The 22,196-nt window shown below is 37.2% G+C and overlaps 1 protein-coding gene across 1 annotated transcript in view; it reads left to right on the top strand.

Moving 5' to 3' along the window:
* Window positions 1-22,196, top strand: part of PPFIBP2 (PPFIA binding protein 2) — a gene marked incomplete in the record, with an annotated part of 2,221,164 nt that overhangs the window by 1,902,787 nt on the left and 296,181 nt on the right. Inside the window, 1 exon segment of the mRNA XM_044058974.1 lies at window positions 6,674-6,730. Coding sequence (XP_043914909.1) covers window positions 6,674-6,730 — 57 coding nt within the window.

Below are 22,196 nucleotides of genomic sequence, written 5' to 3'. Positions count from 1 at the left end.
TCAGTGACTAAAGGGCCTGCTAAGTCTAAATCTGGTCCTTCTGGTTCGGGACATAGCCCTAGTTGTTCAGGTTCTGTTCCTAAAAAACATATGCTGAAAATGGCAGAGGATTTGATTTCTTTGATTAGGGATTCTATGCCCCCTCCTGAGAAGAGGCCTAGGGTGGAGACAGAGTTAGAAGGAATAGAGCATTCCTCAGATTATTCTGAGTCCTCAGCTGAGGATATTCAGGATTTTCCTTCTTTTTCAGACTCGGAGGCAGAGGATTCCTGTCCTTCTGCTTCACCTCCAGAGGATTTTTCTTTTTCTGAAACCCTGCATTCCATGAGGGAGCATTTCAAGTGGGAAGGTCAGGATTTTTCGGATTCTCGTAAGAGGCTAAGGGAATTTTTGTTTTTGCCACAACATAGGCCTTTGGCTATTCCCCCTGTTTTAGATGTTGTTCAAGATGCTTTTTCTGAGGCTTCACTTAATCTTGATTCTTTACCCCCTGCTCCTGTCAAGCCAGACAGGTATTACAGAGTCCCAGAGGTGCATAAATATTTGTATAAGAGTCCTAGGGCAGACCCAGAAACCATTATTCAAGGGCCTAAGGGTGTTAAGGCTTCTGTGGTTAAGAATCCGGTTCCTTTGGACAAAGATTCTAGAGCTTTGGATAGGTGGGGAAAAAAAGTGTACACCTCTTCTACGTTAGCTATGAGGGCTTTAAATTGCCAATTTCATATGCTGAAATATCAGAACTTTTTGTTAGGTCAATTGAAATCTAAGGTAGATGCCTTGTCTGAGGGTATAGAGTGCAAGGAATTGCAAGACTTGGTTCATGCTTCTGATCAAGTTGGTAAACATGCCTTGCAGTGTGGCTTTGATGCTATTCAGGCTTCTTCCAGGGTGGCTGCTACTGGTTCAGTTATTCGAAGACATGCCTGGCTTAAGGATCAAAATTTGTCGGAGCATGTGAAAGCTTGGATTTTGGATGCTCCTCTTCAATCTGAAGTTCTTTTTGGTTCTCCTGTGGAGTCAGTTTTGAAAAAGATGGAAGAGAAAGCTAAGTCGATGCAGACGGTTAAGGATTTTTTGCAAGTACAGCCCCCTAAATTTAGCAGAAATTGGCCTGCAAAAGGATGGTCCTACCCTTCTTCGGATTTTCAGGCTAGGGGCAGGTCTAGACGTGGTAGGGGTAAAGCTCAAGCTCAGGGTTCCTTCAGACCTAGGACTTGGAGTTCTCCTGCACAACCTTCTGGTGAGGGCAGGGGTCAGCCTTTTCGTAAACAGACCCAATGACCTGTATTTTCTGCTGCCAGATCCCTCCTGTCTGGCAGCTCCTCTAGGGGGAAAGTTGGCTCTTTTCAAACAGAATTGGCATTTGATCACCCAGGACAAATGGGTTTTGGACATAATAGATCTAGGTTACAAGTTTTATTTCCACACTTTTCTTCCTTTCAAAGGCATGCCAGACGTACCTCCTCAGCAAAGGCTGGAGGCGCAGGAACAAATTTCGTTGCTTTTACAGCTGGGAGCAATCCAGGTGGTTCCTCCATCAGAAGTAGGCCTAGGGTTTTATTCTCACCTTTTCCTAGTACCAAAGAAAGGAAATTCTTGGAGGCCATTTCTGGATTTGTCCATTCTCAATACATACCTGGACATTCCAAAGTTCAAGATGTTAACTTTACAGCAACTTCTGCCTATGCTAGGCAAAGATCACTGGATGGTAACTCTGGATCTCAAAGAGGCTTATCTTCACATTCCTATCAGGCCCAGTTGCAGGAGGTTTCTGCATTTCCAGGCTGGCACTTCTCATTATCAGTTCTCTGCATTGCCCTTTGGTTTATCTACTGCGCCCAGGGTGTTCACGAAGGTTCTGGCCCCTGGCATAGCATTCTTCAGACTGAGGGGAATTCAAATTTATCCTTATTTGGACGATTGCCTGATTCTTGCTCAAGACAAAGACAAGTTACTACAGCATCTGCAGTATGTAATGGCAGTTTTAAGATGCCTAGGGTATTCTGTGAACAAAATAAAGTCCAGTCTAGTACCCTCTCAGGACATGTGCTTTCTGGGTGTGAGACTGAATACAGCCTCTCAGATGGCTTTTCTGACCCCGGACAAACAAAGAACTCTTCACCTTTACTTTCAGCAATTATCAGTACAGTCCAGGCTGACTGCAAGGACAGTCCTACAAGCCTTGGGGTTCATGGCATCTTGCATTCTAGTACTTCCCAATGCCAAACTGCATATGAGGAAGCTTAAATGGTATCTCAAAAGTGTATGGACTCAACACTGCCACAATTTGGACACTGTCATTCGGATAATACCTTGCATCCAGAAGGAATTCTTGTGGTGGGCACAGGAATGTCACCTAAACAAGGGACTCTCTGTGACCCGACCAGAGGTGAGTCAGATATTAACGACGGATGCCTCAGATCTGGCTTGGGGAGCACACTTCAATGGGAAATGGATTCAAGACATGTGGCCTCCCAGACTACAGCATTTGCATATCAACATGAAGGAGATGCTAGCAGTCCAGTTTGCTCTGTTGGCTTTCAAGGGCCTACTTCAGCCAGGACAGGTGTTGATTCAAACAGACAACACTACTGTCATGTGGTACATCAACAAGCAGGGGGGAACACATTCTTACCCTCTTTGCAGACAAGCAATGATTTTGTGGGAGACTGCTCTAAGTTTGCACATTTCTCTTCAAGCTCGGTTTCTGCCAGGAGCACAGAACTCCCTAGCAGATGTCTTGAGCAGACATATGGTGGACCCTCACGAGTGGAAATTGGATTCTCAGGTGTTCCAGCAGTTGACAATGGCTTGGGGAACTCCAGACATAGATCTGTTCGCTTCTCCTCAAAATTTTCAGCTACCAAAATTTTGCACAAAGATGTTTCACCCAAAAGCTTGGAAAGTGGATGCTCTATCTTTCAGTTGGAACAACCTTCACGTGTATGCTTTTCCTCCTCTGCCTCTCCTTCCAAAGGTACTCTTGAAAGTCAGGAGGGACAAGCCTTGCATGATTCTAATAGCACCAGATTGGCCACGTCAGCACTGGTATCCTCTGCTGAGGAGTTTAATTCAGGAGCCTCCTTGGCCCTTACCACAGCTTCCTCACTTGTTGTCCCAGTCAAGCAGTCATTTGATCAATGTCAGAGTGCAGTCCCTACATCTAACGGCCTGGTGAATTCTGTTTTAGAGCCTGTGGGGTCTCAGCTTCCTCAACAAGTTTTGGATGTTCTATTGGAAGCTAGGCGGCCTAGCACCAGAAAAGTTTATGCTGAAAAATGGAAGAGATTTTTTCTTTGGAGCACAACAAAGGGCTTTGATGTCTTGAGGCCTAATTTGAGTTTTACTCTACAGTACCTTACTGAATTACTGGACAAGGGTTTGTCATTTTCCTCTGTGAAGGTTCATGCTGCAGCTATTTCTGCTCACTATGATTGTGACCCTCCTTTATTTTCGCATCCCTTGCTTAAACAATTTCTTAGAGGGGCAAAAAATATAAGACCCCCACGTAGAGCTCCTACTCCTTCCTGGGATCTCAATTTTGTGTTGGAGAAGCTTACTTTGCCTCCTTTTGAACCTGCAGCTACGTCTGAATTGAAATTTTTGTCTTGGAAGACTGCTTTTTTGTTGGCCATCACTTCTGCTAGAAGGGTATCTGAATTGCAGGCTCTCATGGCAGTTGAACCTTTTCTGATATTCCATAAGGATAGAGTTTCTTTGCGTACTAATCCTACTTTTATGCCAAAAGTTATTTCTAATGTGGCCTTAAACCAGTCTATCCATTTGCCTACTTTTTATGCTGATCCCCAAAATAAAGGGGAAAAAGTTTTGCATTCTTTGGATATCCACAGACAGTTACATTACTATTTGAGCAGGACTAAGGAGTTCAGACAATCTCAACAGTTATTTGTTTCTTTTGCTGTGACTTCTCAAGGGAAAGCTGTGTCTAAGCAGACTATTTCAAAGTGGATTGGTAACTGTATTGCTTTTTCTTATTCTCATCATGGGAAGAATGTTCCTGCTGGGATCAGGCCTCATTCCACTAGGGCTACTGCTACATCTACTGCTTTTCTGAGGGGTGTAGCTACTAAAGATATTTTGGAAGCAGCTACTTGGAGTTCAGTTCACACTTTTTCCAAGCATTACCATCTCCCTCTTTATTCTAAGTCCAGGGCTGGGTTTGCCACTGCAGTATTACAGGGCATGTTAGCAGCCCCTAATGCCTTTTAGTTTGCCAGCCTCCCTTTTTCCTTTGCTTTGGGATTCTACCCACAGGTCATGACTGCAGCAATGTGAGACAAAGAACATAGTACAGTTTTGTACCTACCATAAATGTAGATGTTCGAGGATCCACATTGCTGCAGTCCTATTTTCCCTCCCTCCTTCCCCTCTGTTGTTGGAGTGGTTATTGTGGTTGTTGTGCCTTTGGGATTATTGTTATTTTTCCTTTTCTGGTTGTTGGGCATTCTATTTTTCTTTTGGGTCTGGCCTTTTCCTTCTAAAGGCATTCTGACATCTGGGGCAAGAAAGACTGAGGATATGACGTCGGTCATGCGCTTAAGTACTACTACGTACTGATGTCAACTCCGGGCGACCATGACCGACGTCAGCCTAATCCTTTGGTATTCGGGCCGACCGAGGACAGCGGACTACCCACAGGTCATGACTGCAGCAATGTGGATCCTCAAACATCTACATTTATGGTAGGTACAAAACTGTACTTTCCTGTCTGTACTCCCACCTGCTTAACCCCACTACTATTGTTCTTCCAATCTGTATCTGTATTACTTATTTCTAAAGGTACATTCCCTTTTCCTAACAAAGGACACAGTCTATCTTTCCTTCCCTCTATTTCTTCATGTCAAACTTCCTCAGTCAATTTTAGGGTATTTTCTATCCAGGAACATACTTTTTAAAATATCACATCATATTCAAATTCCATTTCATCTGAGGTCATCCTTGATATCCTAGTAAATTCCCTTTTAAAATATTTATTTTTTGTTTACAGAGATGTGCACTAAAAATATAAGTATGAACTTGAAAAAGTACTTTTTCTGTACACTGTGGACTTGTATTTTTTTTAGTTATAAGTGTATGAATTGTTACATCTAAGTAATTAACCAAGTGTTTACTTAAATTGTAAGTAAATTTTAAAAGCTCAGTAGTACCACTAATGTAATATTAAAATTATTTTAACTTCTCTTCTGTGTTCTTCTAAAAGATACATAAATCATCAAGGTATCTTTTGTACATACACAACATTTTGCATCGGGGGAACTAAAAATATATTTTTTCTCCCACATACTTAAAAGTATATTCACAAAACTGGCGACACGACTTGCCCCCATAGCAACTCTATTTTTTGTTTAAAACATTCCCCTTCAAAATGTTGTTGTTGTATCTTTCGGCTTTTCCCAGTTAGGGGTCGCCACAGTGGAACTCCGGTCCGCTAATGATTGGCAGTAGATTTTTACGTGCCGAGTTGCCGGCCCTGATGCACAACCCTCAACTAAGGTACGCCCATTCACGCATGTCTCCACACAGAAGATGCTTTAGCTGAGAATCGAACAGAACAACATCTTACTGTGAGGTGACAGGGCTACCGCAGCACCACCACCGCAGCTATTATTTTAAGTATTATTTCCATACATTCTAATAGTGTTCTGAAATCTTTAATTTTGAGTTTCTTTTCTTCTACCAGAGCCTCTTCAAACCACTCCATACCTATTTCACGTGGTGTAACAGAAAATAAATCTATAATATCTATAGTAACAAATGTTATCTCATTATATTGATTCTGGTCAATAGATTTAAGGAAGTCCCTTGAATCCTTTAAAATAACTTCCTGCCCAACCCATATTGTTTTAAGTTTCTTATCAATATGCTTAGCTAATGCATGGATTTTGCATCGGTTTGCTGCCACAATGGGTCTAAGCGGTGGGTTATTAACATCTTTATGCACTTTGGGAATTCCAGAATTGAATGGTATAACGTTTTTTTCTGTCCTTAGATAACTATAGGTTTGTATATCTGTCATGTCTTCATATAATAATTCTCTGATAGCAAAGTCTGTTTTAGAGTAAGCAATATTAATTTCATTAATAGAGACTCTGGTATATTTAGTTTCATCTCCAAGTATATGTTGCATTTTACCAACACTGTTATTGTCACTGTTATACAAGAAAGATTAGATTTCATGCTGAACCCGTACAAATGATACTTGCATAATAATTAAGAGTACACTGTGAATAAATTAGTTGAGATAGGTTCCGCATACATGATTTAGACATAATTCAAGTTTTTCAGTTCAGATAATTAAACAACTGTATTAGAGATGTCTGAAAATTGACTTTTGGAGATTGTCCTGTGTTTATAATATACTCCATTAGTGAAGTACAAGTGTCTGCAATGTTTAAAAAATATATAACTAATTTATTAACAATACTGAGCTTTAAGACTGGTTTCTTAAAAAATTTAAACTAAAAGTATTTTTTTGTGGCTCCTGGAGATTCAGTTAAATGTTATGTTGCCTGTTAATACTTTGTTTGTGACTCACATTGTTGTATGCTAACACCACAAATGAATCTCAGTTAAATGTGCCTGTCCCGTTGTATTATATGTACTAACCATAATGTTTGTTGCTTTCTTTCCATCACATGGTGAAACTGTCCAGTCTGCAACTTCCAATCATGTAGAACAGAAAGTCGTAGTGACTGTTGTAGATCAAGAGGTATTACTAACGCTATTAACTCATGTTTGATAGTTTTTTAGTTCCTTTTACTAATCTAAATTGTAGTAACTCATTTACTGTATTGCATGCATCTAAAAGCATATTTCATTTATCTTGTCTATGTGAGTCCATAATTGTGCAGGAAAAAAAATTAACATTAAGTGTTTGTTGGGTTATCCAGTAACATATTGTGTCAAAGTTGTGTCATGCTAATGCCAATGTTTGTTTCACCACATTGAACGTTTATGGTAAAGGATGGCTTTTGTATACTGAGACAGAAGCTCCTGTTTCTAATGAGATGTTTGGTACAGATGATGATTTGTTAGATTTTATTTATTTATTTATGCAATGTGTTCTGAAAATTTAAGTCTCAAAATAGAAATAATTTCCAAGGAGTGATTTTTTTTAAAAATCGGTCATGAACTAAAGGCTTGTCTGATGCGTCTTTAATGGTACATACTTTTTAGTGGACTGATGGTAATGCAATTGTACGTTTGTCAGCTTGGCCAAATAAGTGGTGGTTCATAACTCTGAACAGAAAGGAGAAATGCACAGCATGATAGACAACATAAGTACATTTTAAAATGATGTTTAGGTCTTCTTTCCTGTGCTTTCTCTGACATGCAGCGATATTACCTCGCAAATGTCCATAATTAGAAGTAAACAAGTGATTTGTAAGGCCTTTCTGTCTGACATCCAGGTGTCAGTGTGGCAGGTGAACTGCCTGTTTTCCTTACATTTCCTGCCTGAGGTTTTTTATCAAATGATGTCATAATGAGTAGTTGTCAAAAGGAGGCTGTGAGTTTGGTCTGCGATATGTAGTAGAATTTATTTCTGACCCGTATTGTCCTCTGGGGTCATGAAGAATTGCGTTCATGTTTGTAAATTCTGTTCTTTTCTTTTTTATTTGTCCTTTTTTTTTCTTTTGATATTACCGTTGCTATGTAACTTTTTTGTTTAAACAGCTTATTAGGGTTAGATCAATGAAGTTATTCAGCGATGAACTGGGCCAAAGGTACAAATTGCAATAAGATTATTGTAACATTCGTTTGACTTTGTTAAAAGCATTCATATTTTTATTTTGCAGTTAGGCCTTCTATATTCACTTAACCACACAAATAATTTGTAGGACATTTGTATAATAAAGGTGAGTAGGTATAAATATACAGCCTTTGTGTGCCATAACGAAGTGGTCATACAAAGTCAGTGGCATGCTGTAGTTGCGTTGCATTCTATTGCTACTGTTATACCCTAACTCTGAGACCACTCTAAATGCAACCTGAGACATGGTGTTTATGTTAATTCCCATTTTGTACATTTGGTTCCACCTGCAGTCTGGGACATAGTATTTATGTTAATTCCCATTTCGCACATTTGGTTCCACTGTTTTGAGGATCACAGTTGCATTCCATTGGAATTTCTACAGGCACTTTAGTTCCATTCCCTTGTTTTCTGTAGTCAGATTAGTGTACAACTATTGTCACTATGTAACTAGATTTGGCAAATGGGTTCTGCCCATCAAAGGACGCCTTCTGTGCTTAATCTCTTTGGGGAACAACTGTGGCAAATTGGGTCAATTATTTTCATCCAGACCGGCAGAACCATGACAGAGGTTAAAGGCTATGAGCTGTCCTAGTGATTCTGACCAAAAGTGATGATGACAGCTGGATTATTCCAGGGATTACAGGTGGGCTTAGAGGAATGAAGTCTTATGAAGCTGAGGGGAAAGTATGTCTACAGAGTTGCATCTTCAGGGGCAAAATACAGAGGTGCCCCAAGAAGTGACCTTTTAGCTTTGATTCAACTCAGGCCAGCACTGAAATGAATTGTGTTAGCACAGGAAGTTCCGCAATGAGAATAGGGTAAGAAGACATGTGGAAAAGCCAAAAATGGAAGAACAGAGGCCCAAATATAGAGACAGATGGATCAGAGTCAGTTATATGGAAGAGGATTAGCAAAACAGTTCCGGTGAATTTATTAAATCAAGGTAACCCAGAGAACAAAGCTGAATTTAACTGGATAAAAATGGTGTACAGTGTGATTACAAAAGCAGTGGAAATTAAATGCTTTGTGGTCAAGAGAAGGAGTTGAGTAGAAGGGTGATAGAGGGAAGGACTTCCATTGTATACTCAGCTGGTGGTGAAACCAGTTTTAAAATATACAGAGGCAACAGGGTAGTTTGGTAATTATGGAAAATAAGTTATATGTGGATATTGTTAAAAAAGGAGTGCAGTCTATCAGAATGGCAGAATAAAGGAGTAACAGGCAGAGGGACAGCAGAATTTGAAGAAGAAACTGGTGGTAAGAATCGAGGAGAAAAACGGTGACAATGTAAATAGATATGCATTATGTGTATTCCTGTGTTCAGTTCTCCAGTAGTTTGTTTGTAATACCATGACAAGAATGCACCCCATTCCTAGGTCAGAGCATGATTACAATTTATGAAATCGGTATTACTTCAGTCTTTGATGTTAGCCATGAATGCTGTTCTTAGCAACCACAATGTGCCCAGAATTAACCTTCTCCTGCATGGAGATGTAAGGTTGTATGTATTGGTAGCATATTTAAGTGTGATTGTAAATTCTTATTTACAAATCCTTACAGCTCCTACTACTACTGAACTCGTAATCTTTCCACACTGCTGCTGTTTCTGCTTGCAAACTCTGGACGTTTAAAACTTTGTATCTGTCTGTATGTAAGACAATGTACTTTCTGGGTATAGCAGTTTCAAAGATCAGTACTATTGTTGTCTTTTTATTTTTCTTGGACTATGTATCTGGTTTTTGTCTAGTTTTTGGACTGTTGGTAATGGGGGACCATGTGATATACATTTCATCTTTGTTGAATATTCTTTGTGGTTCATTTTGCCATTGGGATTTAACTTTCAAGACACGTACACTAACCTATCTGGGTGCAGAGGATTTTTGTGAAGTGAGTTTTGAGACATTTAACTTTTTTTAAAGATTTATGAATGAAGTGGAAAAACTGATTTAAAGTTGGAATAACTTGTTTAATGTAGTACTGCAATTAAAAAAAGTTAAATGTACAATTCAGAACTTCAAGCACAGATACATTGGACCTTAAATCTTGTTTTTTTTATCTGTTTGTAAGAAAGTGGATGAAGTCAAGAAGGTATATGATAGTGTTTGGCAGGGAGCTGGGAGATTTGGGTGACAGGAGCTGGGAGATTTGGGTGACAGTAAATGTACGTGAAGGGAAAATACAGCCCATTTTGAGTGTAATTGTGAATGAGAAGTGGGAGGAATTTAAGATACCGGGGACAACCTAAAGCCAATTATTGTGTTGATGAACTCTATTGCAGGATTATAAGAAGAAAAGGTGAATTCAGTTTGGGGAGAGAGGGGTCATACTATTAGGAATTGCAAGCCTAAGAGTAGAAAATGTAATGAACTTTGAAGTTTTTGTGTTTATTGTCCAATCTTTTAAAAGAAAGGACACATGAAGAAATGTTTTTTTCAGAAAACACACAGTCTGATGAGAATGCTGTTAAAGATGTTGGAGAGGGTGTTATGATCAAAGTAACTGAAGAAGAAAATACAGTTAATATGGTTCAGGATGAAATGAAATAAAGACAATTGTAAGAGGAAAAAAATGTGCACATGCAGTAGAATAGTCAATGTGCAACATTGGAAGGTGATGAAGGTGAAGAGGAAGAATTTGAAATTGTGGAGTAACAAGACCAAAATTCAAAATCATCAGTGGGAGGATGCGGTGAAAGAAAAGAAATACAAAAGGAAAGGCTGGAAGTAAAAGTATGTAAAACATAAAAATAAAAGCAGAAAAGATGCTACAGCTATATTAGCATTATATGTAAATAGAATCCATAATGAGATCAGAGAGTAGGTAGCAACTGATATAAGCAGTTACATGGGTGTTTTATACATGGCATGTGGAGAAAGAATGAATGGAAACAAATGTGGCATTATGAAGAGGTTAAACTTTATATGGTCAGCAAAAAAAATTAAATGTGTGAAGGAAATAAAGCATTATGGTGAAATTATATTGTCCATGGAAACTGAAATATGCTCAGGATCAGGGAAGTAGTTCTGACTGTGGTTTAGTAATATGCATGATAAGTACCGTTAGTACAGTTTTATACTGCTGAGTTAATATGCATGATAACTACCTTTAGTGTAGTCTTATATTGCTGAGTTAATATGCATGATAACTACCTTTAGTGTAGTCTTATACTGCTGGGTTAATATGCATGATAACTACCTTTAGTGTAGTCTTATACTGCTGGGTTAATATGCATGATAACTACCTTTAGTGTAGTCTTATACTGCTGAGTTAATATGCATGATAACTACCTTTAGTGTAGTCTTATACTGCTGGGTTAATATGCATGATAACTACCTTTAGTGTAGTCTTATACTGCTGGGTTAATATGCATGATAACTACCTTTAGTGTAGTCTTATACTGCTGAGTTAATATGCATGATAACTACCTTTAGTGTAGTCTTATACTGCTGGGTTAATATGCATAAGTACCTTTAGTGTAGTCTTATACTGCTGGGTTAATATGCATGATAACTACCTTTAGTGTAGTCTTATACTGCTGAGTTAATATGCATGATAACTACCTTTAGTGTAGTCTTATACTGCTGAGTTAATATGCATGATAACTACCTTTAGTGTAGTCTTATACTGCTGGGTTAATATGCATGATAACTACCTTTAGTGTAGTCTTATACTGCTGGGTTAATATGCATGATAACTACCTTTAGTGTAGTCTTATATTGCTGAGTTAATATGCATGATAACTACCTTTAGTGTAGTCTTATACTGCTGGGTTAATATGCATGATAACTACCTTTAGTGTAGTCTTATACTGCTGGGTTAATATGCATGATAACTACCTTTAGTATAGTCTTATACTGCTGGGTTAATATGCATAAGTACCTTTAGTGTAGTCTTATACTGCTGAGTTAATATGCATGATAACTACCTTTAGTATAGTCTTATACTGCTGGGTTAATATGCATGATAACTACCTTTAGTGTAGTCTTATACTGATGAGTTAATATGCATAAGTACCTTTAGTGTAGTCTTATACTGCTGAGTTAATATGCATGATAACTATCTTTAGTATAGTCTTATACTGCTGGGTTAATATGCATGATAACTACCTTTAGTGTAGTCTTATACTGCTGAGTTAATATGCATGATAACTACCTTTAGTGTAGTCTTATACTGCTGGTTTAATATGCATAAGTACCTTTAGTGTAGTCTTATACTGCTGGGTTAATATGCATGATAACTACCTTTAGTATAGTCTTATACTGCTTAGTTAATATGCATGATAACTACCTTTAGTATAGTCTTATACTGCTGAGTTAATATGCATGATAACTACCTTTAGTGTAGTCTTATACTGCTGGGTTAATATGCATGATAATTACCTTTAGTATAGTCTTATACTGCTGGGTTAATATACCTTTAGTTTAGTCATACTGCTGGGTTAATATGCATAAGTACCTTTAGTGTAGTCTTATACTGCTGAGTTAATTTACGTGATAAGTACCTTTAATACAGTCTTATACTGCTGAGTTACTGTAGTCTTCTTTCTTTGTATGTTTCTCTGGAGTTCTTTGATAGAAACAGTTCACAGCTTCCTCCAGTGCCGTCCTGTAGTTATTCTTCTGTTCTGGAAGATGCTACTGTAGATGGCAGGGTCCCTTCCATGTAGGGAAAACCTCTTTGACTGGACTTCTCAAGCATTTGTATACCGCTTTGTTTATCTCATTCCACAAAACAGTTCTTGCCAATACAGGTAGGCACATTTTTAAAAAAAATAAAAACTTAGACATATTACTCTGTTTACAGTTAACCCACTGTAACATTGCTGTACACTTTATTTCACAACTTTTTATACAGTTTCAAATTATCTGTACAAATGATCTGTACTTTATACATTGAGAACCACTGCACCATGCTGCATTTGAATTACCTCTGCTTGAAACCCACAGTTTCTTGCCTCTTGGATGATCTGTGGGCATTAGACAGATCATCTGCTCTGTGATGACTTAGTTGGTTGTAATCCATTTAGTGCAGGTGAAAATCTTTCCTTCAGTCTTCTTACTAGTTCCTCAGCCCTATGCTGTGAGCAAGTTAGTTGCTTTATAATGCCGTTCTTCGGAAAACTCACTGCCCACCCTATTTGTTCTGTGGGTCAGCAGTGCTTAGGTGTATATTCTCTGTTACACCTATGTTGAGCCAACTCTCTCCTACTATCTATGTATGTATGTATGTGTGCTTGCGAGTGTGCGCTCACACACACACACACACACACACACACACACACACACACACACACAGACACGCATGTCTAATGAATGTAATATTCTTTAAGCTTTTAACTTGTCCTTTTTTAGTGGAACAGGTTTAATATGGTGTACAATTAGAGTAGTTCTTCATTGCAACTTAGAAAACATTTTCTTGTTACTTAACAGAAATTCTTTTATTTCTGTTTTTTTTATCCTTAGATAGTTTGTCATCTACTTGAGCTGCAGGTGTAGAGGTTAGTTTAGTTTCTTAAAATGCACTAGCCTCCGATACTGCACTAACTGCAGATTTCTGTACTCCCTTCCATCCTTTAAGAATGTTGATGTGGTATAAAACTTCTGGTCTTTCCTTAACATTCTAACTCTGTAGAAGATTCTCATTCATTTTTTTTGTCACCTCAATTGAAGCCTGCTATGTAGACTCACTTTTTTATCTCTCCTCCTCTTGTGCCAGAGACCACAAATAACACTTGGCTTCCAGCTTTACATTCCCTAGCCCTTACATTTCCATTATATGCCCCATGTTGGCTGTCTCAGGCTCTTTCCATATGTTCTAATATTATGGCTCTTGCCACTTCTAACCTGCTTTTTAAGTTGGTATAGTGACTCTCTTAAATGGAGATTTCTTTTTTCCCTGGCATTTTATGCAAGTGTACAAAGCAGTTTGTTTCCTTACAAGTATCACAGAAATGCTTTGCACACCCTCTGCTTTTTTACAGTGCAAGCTACTTTTGTCTTTGCAATCCCTGGTTGTGTCCAGAGTTTTTGGATAATCTTTACTGATATCGCTACATATTCTGTATATTGTTGTTTCCTTACAGTTTTCTGGTTCACTCACACTATCCATTTTTAGGAAATTCAATGTACTGTGCTGTAAAACTCAAATCTTAAAAAGACAGATTTGCAAAAAAAAATGAAAATTGAAAAATTAAAAATTTGTAGAAGATGAATTTATGCCTCTGATATTACACACTTAGAACTATAATTTTTGTTTTAGTTGCACATATGTTTTATAGTATCACAATTGTTGTAGTGTTATGATGTTTAAAAATAGCTTTTGAGCTCAAGAAATCTTCAGCATCCAACTTTCAAAAAAGAAAAGTCCAATAAACCTTCGCCCCATACCAACAACCATTTCTGTTTTTTTGTTTGTTTTTTTTTTAATTGATAAATTTTCTAAATATTTAATTTCCATGTCAAATTATTTCTGCCTGCCCTCACCTGAAAATTATTATCCAGGTTTTTGAGCATTTTCTGCAAGTCCACCAGGTCATTATTATTTGGGGTGTTATTTGAATATCTAATGAAATTAATCCCAGCTTACATTTTAAGAATTCTTTCTTCAGACTTTTGCAGACCCAAATTAGGTCACTTCTCAAAGCCTGTAGTTTACTGAAGAGAGATTTAGCTTCCTTAATATGTAAATATTTAAATTCATTTTTTCAGTTCTTCTCACTTCACTAGTTTTAGTTATAATACAGGCATCATAACAATTCAACCTTGCCACTGTCTTGGTCTGCCATAGATACATTGTAGATGTCTGTTGTTTAGGTACTTATCACATACTACAAGGATTCTCCAGTTTGCTGCGCTTCATAGCACAGGGTTATTATTCATTTTGAATTCCTCAATCCTGACATTCTCACTGTGACTTTCTTCTCCAGGCGTCATGTTATCCTGGCTAAATATTCTGTCTGCTTGCTTTGGACACATCTTGGCCTATTTGCGACCCTGCAGTGATCTCTTACTTCATACTCTGTATCGCAAATACTTTAACAACTCAAAGCAAAATAAAGAAGTAGAAAGTTTTGCTCCGTTTCTTCGCTTATGACTTCATCCGTATTCCCCCTGTTCTGCTCAAAATGTCATCTTCCCAGTCTGTTGTGAGGCAGAAGGTGCTACTTCCCCACAATTCAGTTCAGGCACTGGGGTCTCAGTGTCTCACACTTCTCTTAGAAAAAGAAACGTGTACCAGTATTCTTTAATATCAATAGCTATAGCCGCTTTATTTTTTTCCTTCTTTATGAATCCAATGAATTGACCTGTTTTTTTTTTTTTTTTGCTTAGATGTCCTATATCTTGACTTAACAGGAATATCCTTTGACCTCCATTCATTGTTATATTGTATCTCTAGCTTTATTTTTCTTCACCAGAAATCTATGTATAGGGCAGTTGTGAGGTTGGGAGAAGGCATAAGCTTGAACTCACCTTGAGTTAGAACTCTGATGGTGGCTGGAAATGAATAAAGAGGTGTGCCCTTAGTGGAATGGTCAAGGGTCATTGGGTGAGTCAATGAGGACATGGAACAATACACCTCCTATCCCTATTGCACAGTCAAAGCTATACTTACTTCTAAATGAGTACATGAAGATACAGTTTAGTTTCAGTTTTCCTTTTTTTCTTACTTTGTTGCCTACACACTGTCTTTTTTTTAATTTGATTTGTGCTGGCAGGAATGCATGTAGAACTTTGACACAAGCACCGTTTCTTTCTTTTTAACTATACCAGTGAAATACTTCTCATTGGTAAGTTTCTTTTCCTCACAGCTCACCTACTACTTAGAATGTTCCATTTCTGGAGCTTTCTGTTTTAGACTGGCAAAAAGTTTAGAATTCTGCTTGAGTTGTGCATTCTCCATAAATCCCAAGTTCATTCTCTGAAAATTTACCATTCGGTGCATGTTCCCTTCTTGTCACTTCTGCTGTCAGATTTATTTCTTGCTTTACTTACTTTCAAGCCACAATTCATTGTGTGTGTAGGTCCATACTTGTACAGGTTCTGGTCTTGCAGGTGTAGACTGACATATATTTTTAAATTGACTAGGTTGTTTTCTGTGTGTCCCAAGCCAAGGTTTTGTGCGTTTAGGACTGGTAACTGTATACATTGTCCTTTGCTTGATTCATGCCCCTTGATGGATTTGTCTTGGTAGTTGCTCCTCCTCCTGTTTCTTAATTTATATTTGTAGTTGAATAATATTATGCTGTTAGTACTATGAATATATAGCACTTCAACTGCATTTTTAGTAATAGTTTTCTTTTTCTGTTCATAAAATGCTGCTTTATAAGCAAAACCATACTGCCTGAATCAGGCAGTCCTTGTAGGTCTCAGCTAGCGTATATGATATTGCACTTAACTTATGTGCCTGAATCAGGCAGTCCTTGTAGGTCTCAGCTAGCGTATATGATATTGCACTTAACTTATGCTGCAGTACAACAATGCAAAACAGTCCCACCCTTTCTAGCAGGTAATTTATTGTATACAGTGAATGTTATTGGTATCATACTTCTCAGAGGTTATAGTTTTCACACGTATAAAATAGTAAAAAATGTCGGGAATATTCGCACACCTTGTGTATTAAATGTGGTCTCAACCTAAAAGCAAAAAAAGTACAGCATAGTAGTATTTGGTAAAAAAAAAAAAAAAAAAGCTTTTCCCACCTCATATGTTGTAAGTGGTACTCCTCTTCAAGCAAATCCTGTAAGAAGAGGCTTATGTAGACAATTATGTCTCATTTAAGCATCATGTTTCTACCATAGTTGGGAAATCTTGTTTTGTTCAGTTCATTTCCAAAGGAAAATCTTCCAGATCCAAAGAAGTCTTCATACTGCTGTACTCTTCTTTTATCAGACTTTGTTAAATATAGCGCTGTCATTCATATGTACAAATCAAAGCATATTGTTCAGATGGAACAGCCCAATGACGTTTAACCCCAAAAATTAAAGACAGTAGAGCATTCAACTGCTGTGCAAGATTAGCACAACTCTCCTTAAGTTTGGCAGCCCATGGGCTGCTTGGGTTCCTATTAGAAAGACAAAACAATGAATGTGCTTAGATCGACCCAAATTGATCGAAGCTGCAGAACCTCCAGGGAAAAAAAATCGCTGGGCTATTGTTGGGGCTTTGCCATTTCCTCCACTGTAGTGCAATCTCGGAGTTGGTATATTTAAGTAGAGGGGGTGTTAAATAAATTGTTAAAATCAGACTGTAAAAATCATTAGGTATTTCAAAAATGACAGACAGTAATGCAGGGTGCTCAGATATCTAACAATTATGCATTTATGCTCTAATGATCATTAGGAGGCAAAAAACCATACACAAGCATGTACAGAATTTTGACTAACTTTATTGAGGAATTACCCTCCATTTTATAATGTTTACAATCAGCTTTTGCCCACCTCACTGACGTGGTCAGTGACAGGCCCTTTACATCACTACTATTCATAAGAAAAATGCTGAGATTACAATTTTTGAAAAGTTTCTTTCCCATGAGAATATTACAGCCTTGCAAAGCACCTGGTCAGTCACAATGTCTTTATGAAGATGTAGCTAATCTAAGGCTCTTAGATTAGTTCGAATACAATGGATGAATGTCTTTTTAATACAGTTCTTTGTCTCTCTGTTCACCAGCTGGGTTTTTATCACCGGTAGTGCTCACAAGGCCATTTTCCTTGGTGGAAGCAGGAAAAAGATACACATGCAGACAGATTCATTATTTTCTAACTTTGCAAAATAATATTCACTGAAAGACATGTTCCAGCCGAGCTGGCTAATTTCAGGGTCAAGCCTTTGTTTATACTGCAGCTAAGCTTCAAGCAATAATATGCAAGTTCATTTCTACTATTATTCTAGTAAAACAGAATTAAATGCATTACATATTATACTGTTTTCCAACCCTTGCTCTTCATATAGATTTGAGCACATTTATTCATGTCTAAAGCACACATTTCCCTAACAGTTTATAGATGTTTGAATACATACTTTTCTAATAATATATATATATTTGAATACATATTCTTCTAACAGTTTGTATGTCTGGATGCATATTTTTCTGACATTCTCCCTCCTGTTAATGCATTTCATTTTATTAGAAACATAAACAATATCATTTCATTTTTTAGCCTTTTTCTTTTTAAGGGCTTTTAGCTAAGCTAGTCATTTGTTTTATATTTCAGAAAAAGCATCATCTGAAATCAATCTTTTAATTTTAACACTTTGGTAAAAAGTTTTAGTAACAGATATATCAACAAATTTTTTGATTAATCTTTTCATGCAGGGGATTCCACAGTAAACACATGCTCCTATTAGGAGTATACCCACACAAATAGCAATTAAAATGTTTAATAGGATGGAACCCCACCCCCCCAAACAGATTTTGGAAAAAGTCCGTCAGTGGGTTTGGGCCTGGTTTAGTCATTGCTGATACTTGCTGAATTACCTCTAGGTGATTATTTGTCTCGTGACGATCCTCAGGGATAAAAGCACAGCATTCTTTTTCGTGTACCACCTCTTGCCGCTAGGGTGAAGTAAGGAGCCATTCGATTTTGTAGCACAACAGTTTTCATTGCATTTAGTTTATCAGTCACCAATCCTAGGGTGGAAAAAGTTGCATTACTCATGGCTTCTTGACAGCTTCCTCAGCTCCCAGATCGATTTGACTGCTCCATAGGCTGGTGGTATTCCTGCCCTGGATATAACACTGTTGCCCAAGTCCATATGAGTCAATTTACTTTTGTCTTTCACTGAATTATGGTCTTTTTAACCAGCTTTGATTTTACCAACTGGATTCACAGGTTTCTTAACTGGACCTTTAGATTTTCGAGCTGTTTCCCTTACATTTTGTATCTTACCCAAAGGTAATTCTGCAGTATGTCTTATTGCTGGAACCAGATAACCCAAAAAACAACTGCCGGACCAATTCTCAGGTAACCATTTATATGCCTTTTTTTCACAAATAAAATCATTACTTTGGTACTAATACGTGTTATCCCTGCATGAAACATTTTTCTATCTTTAATAGACAATTGCTTAGTTAAGACTGGATTGTCACGTACTGCATTTAATGTAGTTTTTATTGAACTCAGATATGAATTATAGTTAGTATTACAAACAGTACCCCCACTTTCGACTTTAATGTAACATTTATAAGACATTGTTATATTACCATTACTCCAGCCCACCTGGAGGGTATATAAAAAAACTTTTCCAAGTCTCATTTTATCCCCAGAGGGACAGTGGACATTAACAGTCTTTTATGCTGTTGGTATAGCTGTACAACCCCAGCAATTTGAAAAGTTTATAGTCTTTGTATACACATGCTTCATGGCCAGGTATGTGTTAAAGTTTGGATGCCAGTCTATAAACAGTTTATCACGTCTTCTCACTTTTACTTGTGTGGTTGAGTGCAGGGAAAAACCACAATAAGAGAAAAATTGTCACACTTATAGTCAACAAATGCACAGTTAACAAAATAATTATGCAATAGTTCTTGGGTTGCTCTGCTTTTTTGTTTGCTTTACTCTTGGCCATTTTGCCCTTGTGTATCAGTCACAAAGTTTTTATTCAGCTGAAAGTTCTTTTATCTGAAAAAGAGTTAAACTGCAAAACAGATTTATTTATTAACAGTTTTTTATATAATTAGCTAATGAACTGTCAGCCTCCAGCTCTGCAGGCATGAGAGCTTTTCACTGAGGCACATAATATGCCCTTCCAAATACTACTTCAAAGGGGATTAAACCCTTTACATTTGTTACTGTTTTTATGCTCAGCAATGCTAGAGGTAAACAGCAAATCCAATTTTTTTGAGTCTCACTCATCAACTTTTTTTTTTCACATTTATTCAACTCTATGAAGTCCATACAAATAGTATGGAACGGATATGGTGGTGTAGGGAAACTCCCTTGCTTGTTTTTAAATGCTCCTTGTGCATGGTGCTTGTTACAAGTATGACAAGCTGCACAAAATTTTTGTGTATAATTCGTGAATCCGTATGTTTGGAATGTTCTGTTAACTAACTGTACCATCCCCCCTGTTGAGACATGGCTCTGCCCATGGCTCAACAAAGCTGCATATTTAAATAAATTAGACGGCAATATTGTTTTGTTTTTTTTTTGGAAATGTACAGTCCATTTTCAAAAATTGCACTTTGTTTTACCCATTTTTGTTTTTTTGCTTTTGTAGTAAGCATCTGCATTGTTTTTAACATGTCTAAATCTAAAATTTTAGAGGGTTGTAATTTCTTATTTAGAAATAAAGTGTCTGAGTCTGAGGCTGCTTGCTTTGCAGCCGCATTAGTTTGTGCATTACCTTTTGAAATCTTATCCTGTTGTTTTGTATGAGCTACACATTTACAAATAGCTGCTTTGGTAGGCAGCTGAATAGATTTTAATAGCTTTAAAATAAATTGCGCATGATTAATAGGTTTTTTACTGGATGTAATCATCCCTTTATTTTTTTTATTGTTGTGCAAACACATGCACTGTAGAAAAAGCATACTGATTATTAGTATATATGTTTACTTTTTTGCCTTTTACTAAAATACATGCTCCTGTCAAAGCTACCAGTTCTGCTGCTTGAGCATACAAGTTGTGTGGCACAGTTTGTGCTTTTAAAATTTTAGTGTCTGTAACTACTGCATACCCCACCAGATTTTTTTCTGTAGGACCCCTTTTGCATGAGCCATTTACGTAATATGTCACTTCAGCATTATTTAAGGGCATATTTGTAAGATCTTGTCTAGGTAAAGCTAACTGTTTATAGGAGGTTGACTCAGCAGTATGGTCATACATGAAAGATGTCTAGCAGGAGAAAGGTATGCAACTTTTTTTTTTTTTTTTTTGTAGCAGAATTATTGCAACTGCATGAGTCATTTTTAATGTGAGAGGGTGGAACAACACTACTGAGGCTGAAGCTTGCACTGCCATTGCTGCTGCAACTACTGCTTGTACACAGTGAGGCAAAGATTGCACCACTGGGTCTAACTGTGATGAATAGTAAGCTATGGGGCATTGCTTATCCCCATGTTGTTGCTTTAATACTGATGTCATGTACCCTTGCTTACAATTCAAAAAACGTTTGTGATAACTTGGAAGTCTTAAAACTAATGAAGAAGCTATTAACTGCTTTAACCTGCAGAAAGCCATTTCTGCTTTTGTTTTTTATTGTAAAATAATTTGGTACCCAGCTTTAACAAAAATTAGTTGTACCTAAGAAAGACATTATTTCTTTCTTAGTTGTTGGTTTGGGTGCTTGCAAAATTGCTGTTTTTTTTTTTTTTTCCCTTTATCTAGTATTTTACCTTTATTGGATATCACATATCCCAGGTATCTAACCTGTGTTTTTTTTTTTTTTTCCAAAGTTGTAACTTACTTTTGTTTACTTTGTCCTTGTATTACTAAAAAAAAATTTAATAATGCTACTGTATTTACCCTGCACTGCTGCTGGGTGTTGCTAGCAAGATGTCATTTACATAAAGTAAAATTTGACTACCTTCCGGTGGGGTAAACCCTGCCAGGTTGCTAGCCATTTTTTTTTTGCAAATATTATTGGGCTCTCACAATATTCCTGTGGTAGTCGAGTATATGTATACCTTTTACCCTGAAATGTAAATGCAAACCAATATTGACTATCAGGATGTATAGGTATTGAAAAGAAAGCATTGCTTATATTTACCACAGTAAAATACTTTTGTTGTGGCTTTAAATAATTTAACAAGGTATGTTGGTCTGGCAGGTGCTCTAGGTATTACTGCATTATTTACAGCTTATAAATCTTGTACCATCTGCCATTTCCTGTTTGCTTTTTTAACAGGAAATAGGGGTGTATTACATGGTGAATCAGGAGATTCTACCAGTATTTCTTTTTTTTTCTGAGTAATGCTGCTATTATAGGCTTAAGTTTTACTTCTGCATCCTTTCTCAAAAGGTATTGTCTTTTCTGTGGTCTAAAAGCTGACTTTGGGGTAATTGTAACTGGTCCTGCTGTTTGAATAAGCCCTACATCTAACTTGCCTGTTGACCACAGAGTTGTTGGAATTTTACACAAGGCCTCTTCTTTTTTTTTAATAAAAATGCTAATCAGCTGTCCTCACTAGATTGCAAGTGTACAGCTGTATGTGTCTGTGTCAACCAATTCAGTTTTTGTTTTCGTATCCCTTGTCCTGACATTTTTAAATTAGTCTGTTTTTTCATTTTGTTACCTTTTTTTTTAAGTCTGCCCATTTAACACTTTTGTTTTTTGTCAAGCTGACATGTGGCAGTCTATTGGACTTATACAATTTTATGAATTCCTGAGGTAATGAACAGCTTACTACACTGTTTTCCTCAGTATCCCAACATAAAGTTTGTAATATTAATTTGTCAGCAGGATTTTTTTTTTTTCCCTTT

This window comes from Protopterus annectens, chromosome 17.part0 (genome assembly GCF_019279795.1).
Source record: "Protopterus annectens isolate FY-2018-M chromosome 17.part0, PAN1.0, whole genome shotgun sequence".
Taxonomy (NCBI): domain Eukaryota; kingdom Metazoa; phylum Chordata; order Ceratodontiformes; family Protopteridae; genus Protopterus; species Protopterus annectens.
Note: the sequence above shows the minus strand (reverse complement) of the source record. Positions and strands in the feature narration are given on the sequence as shown.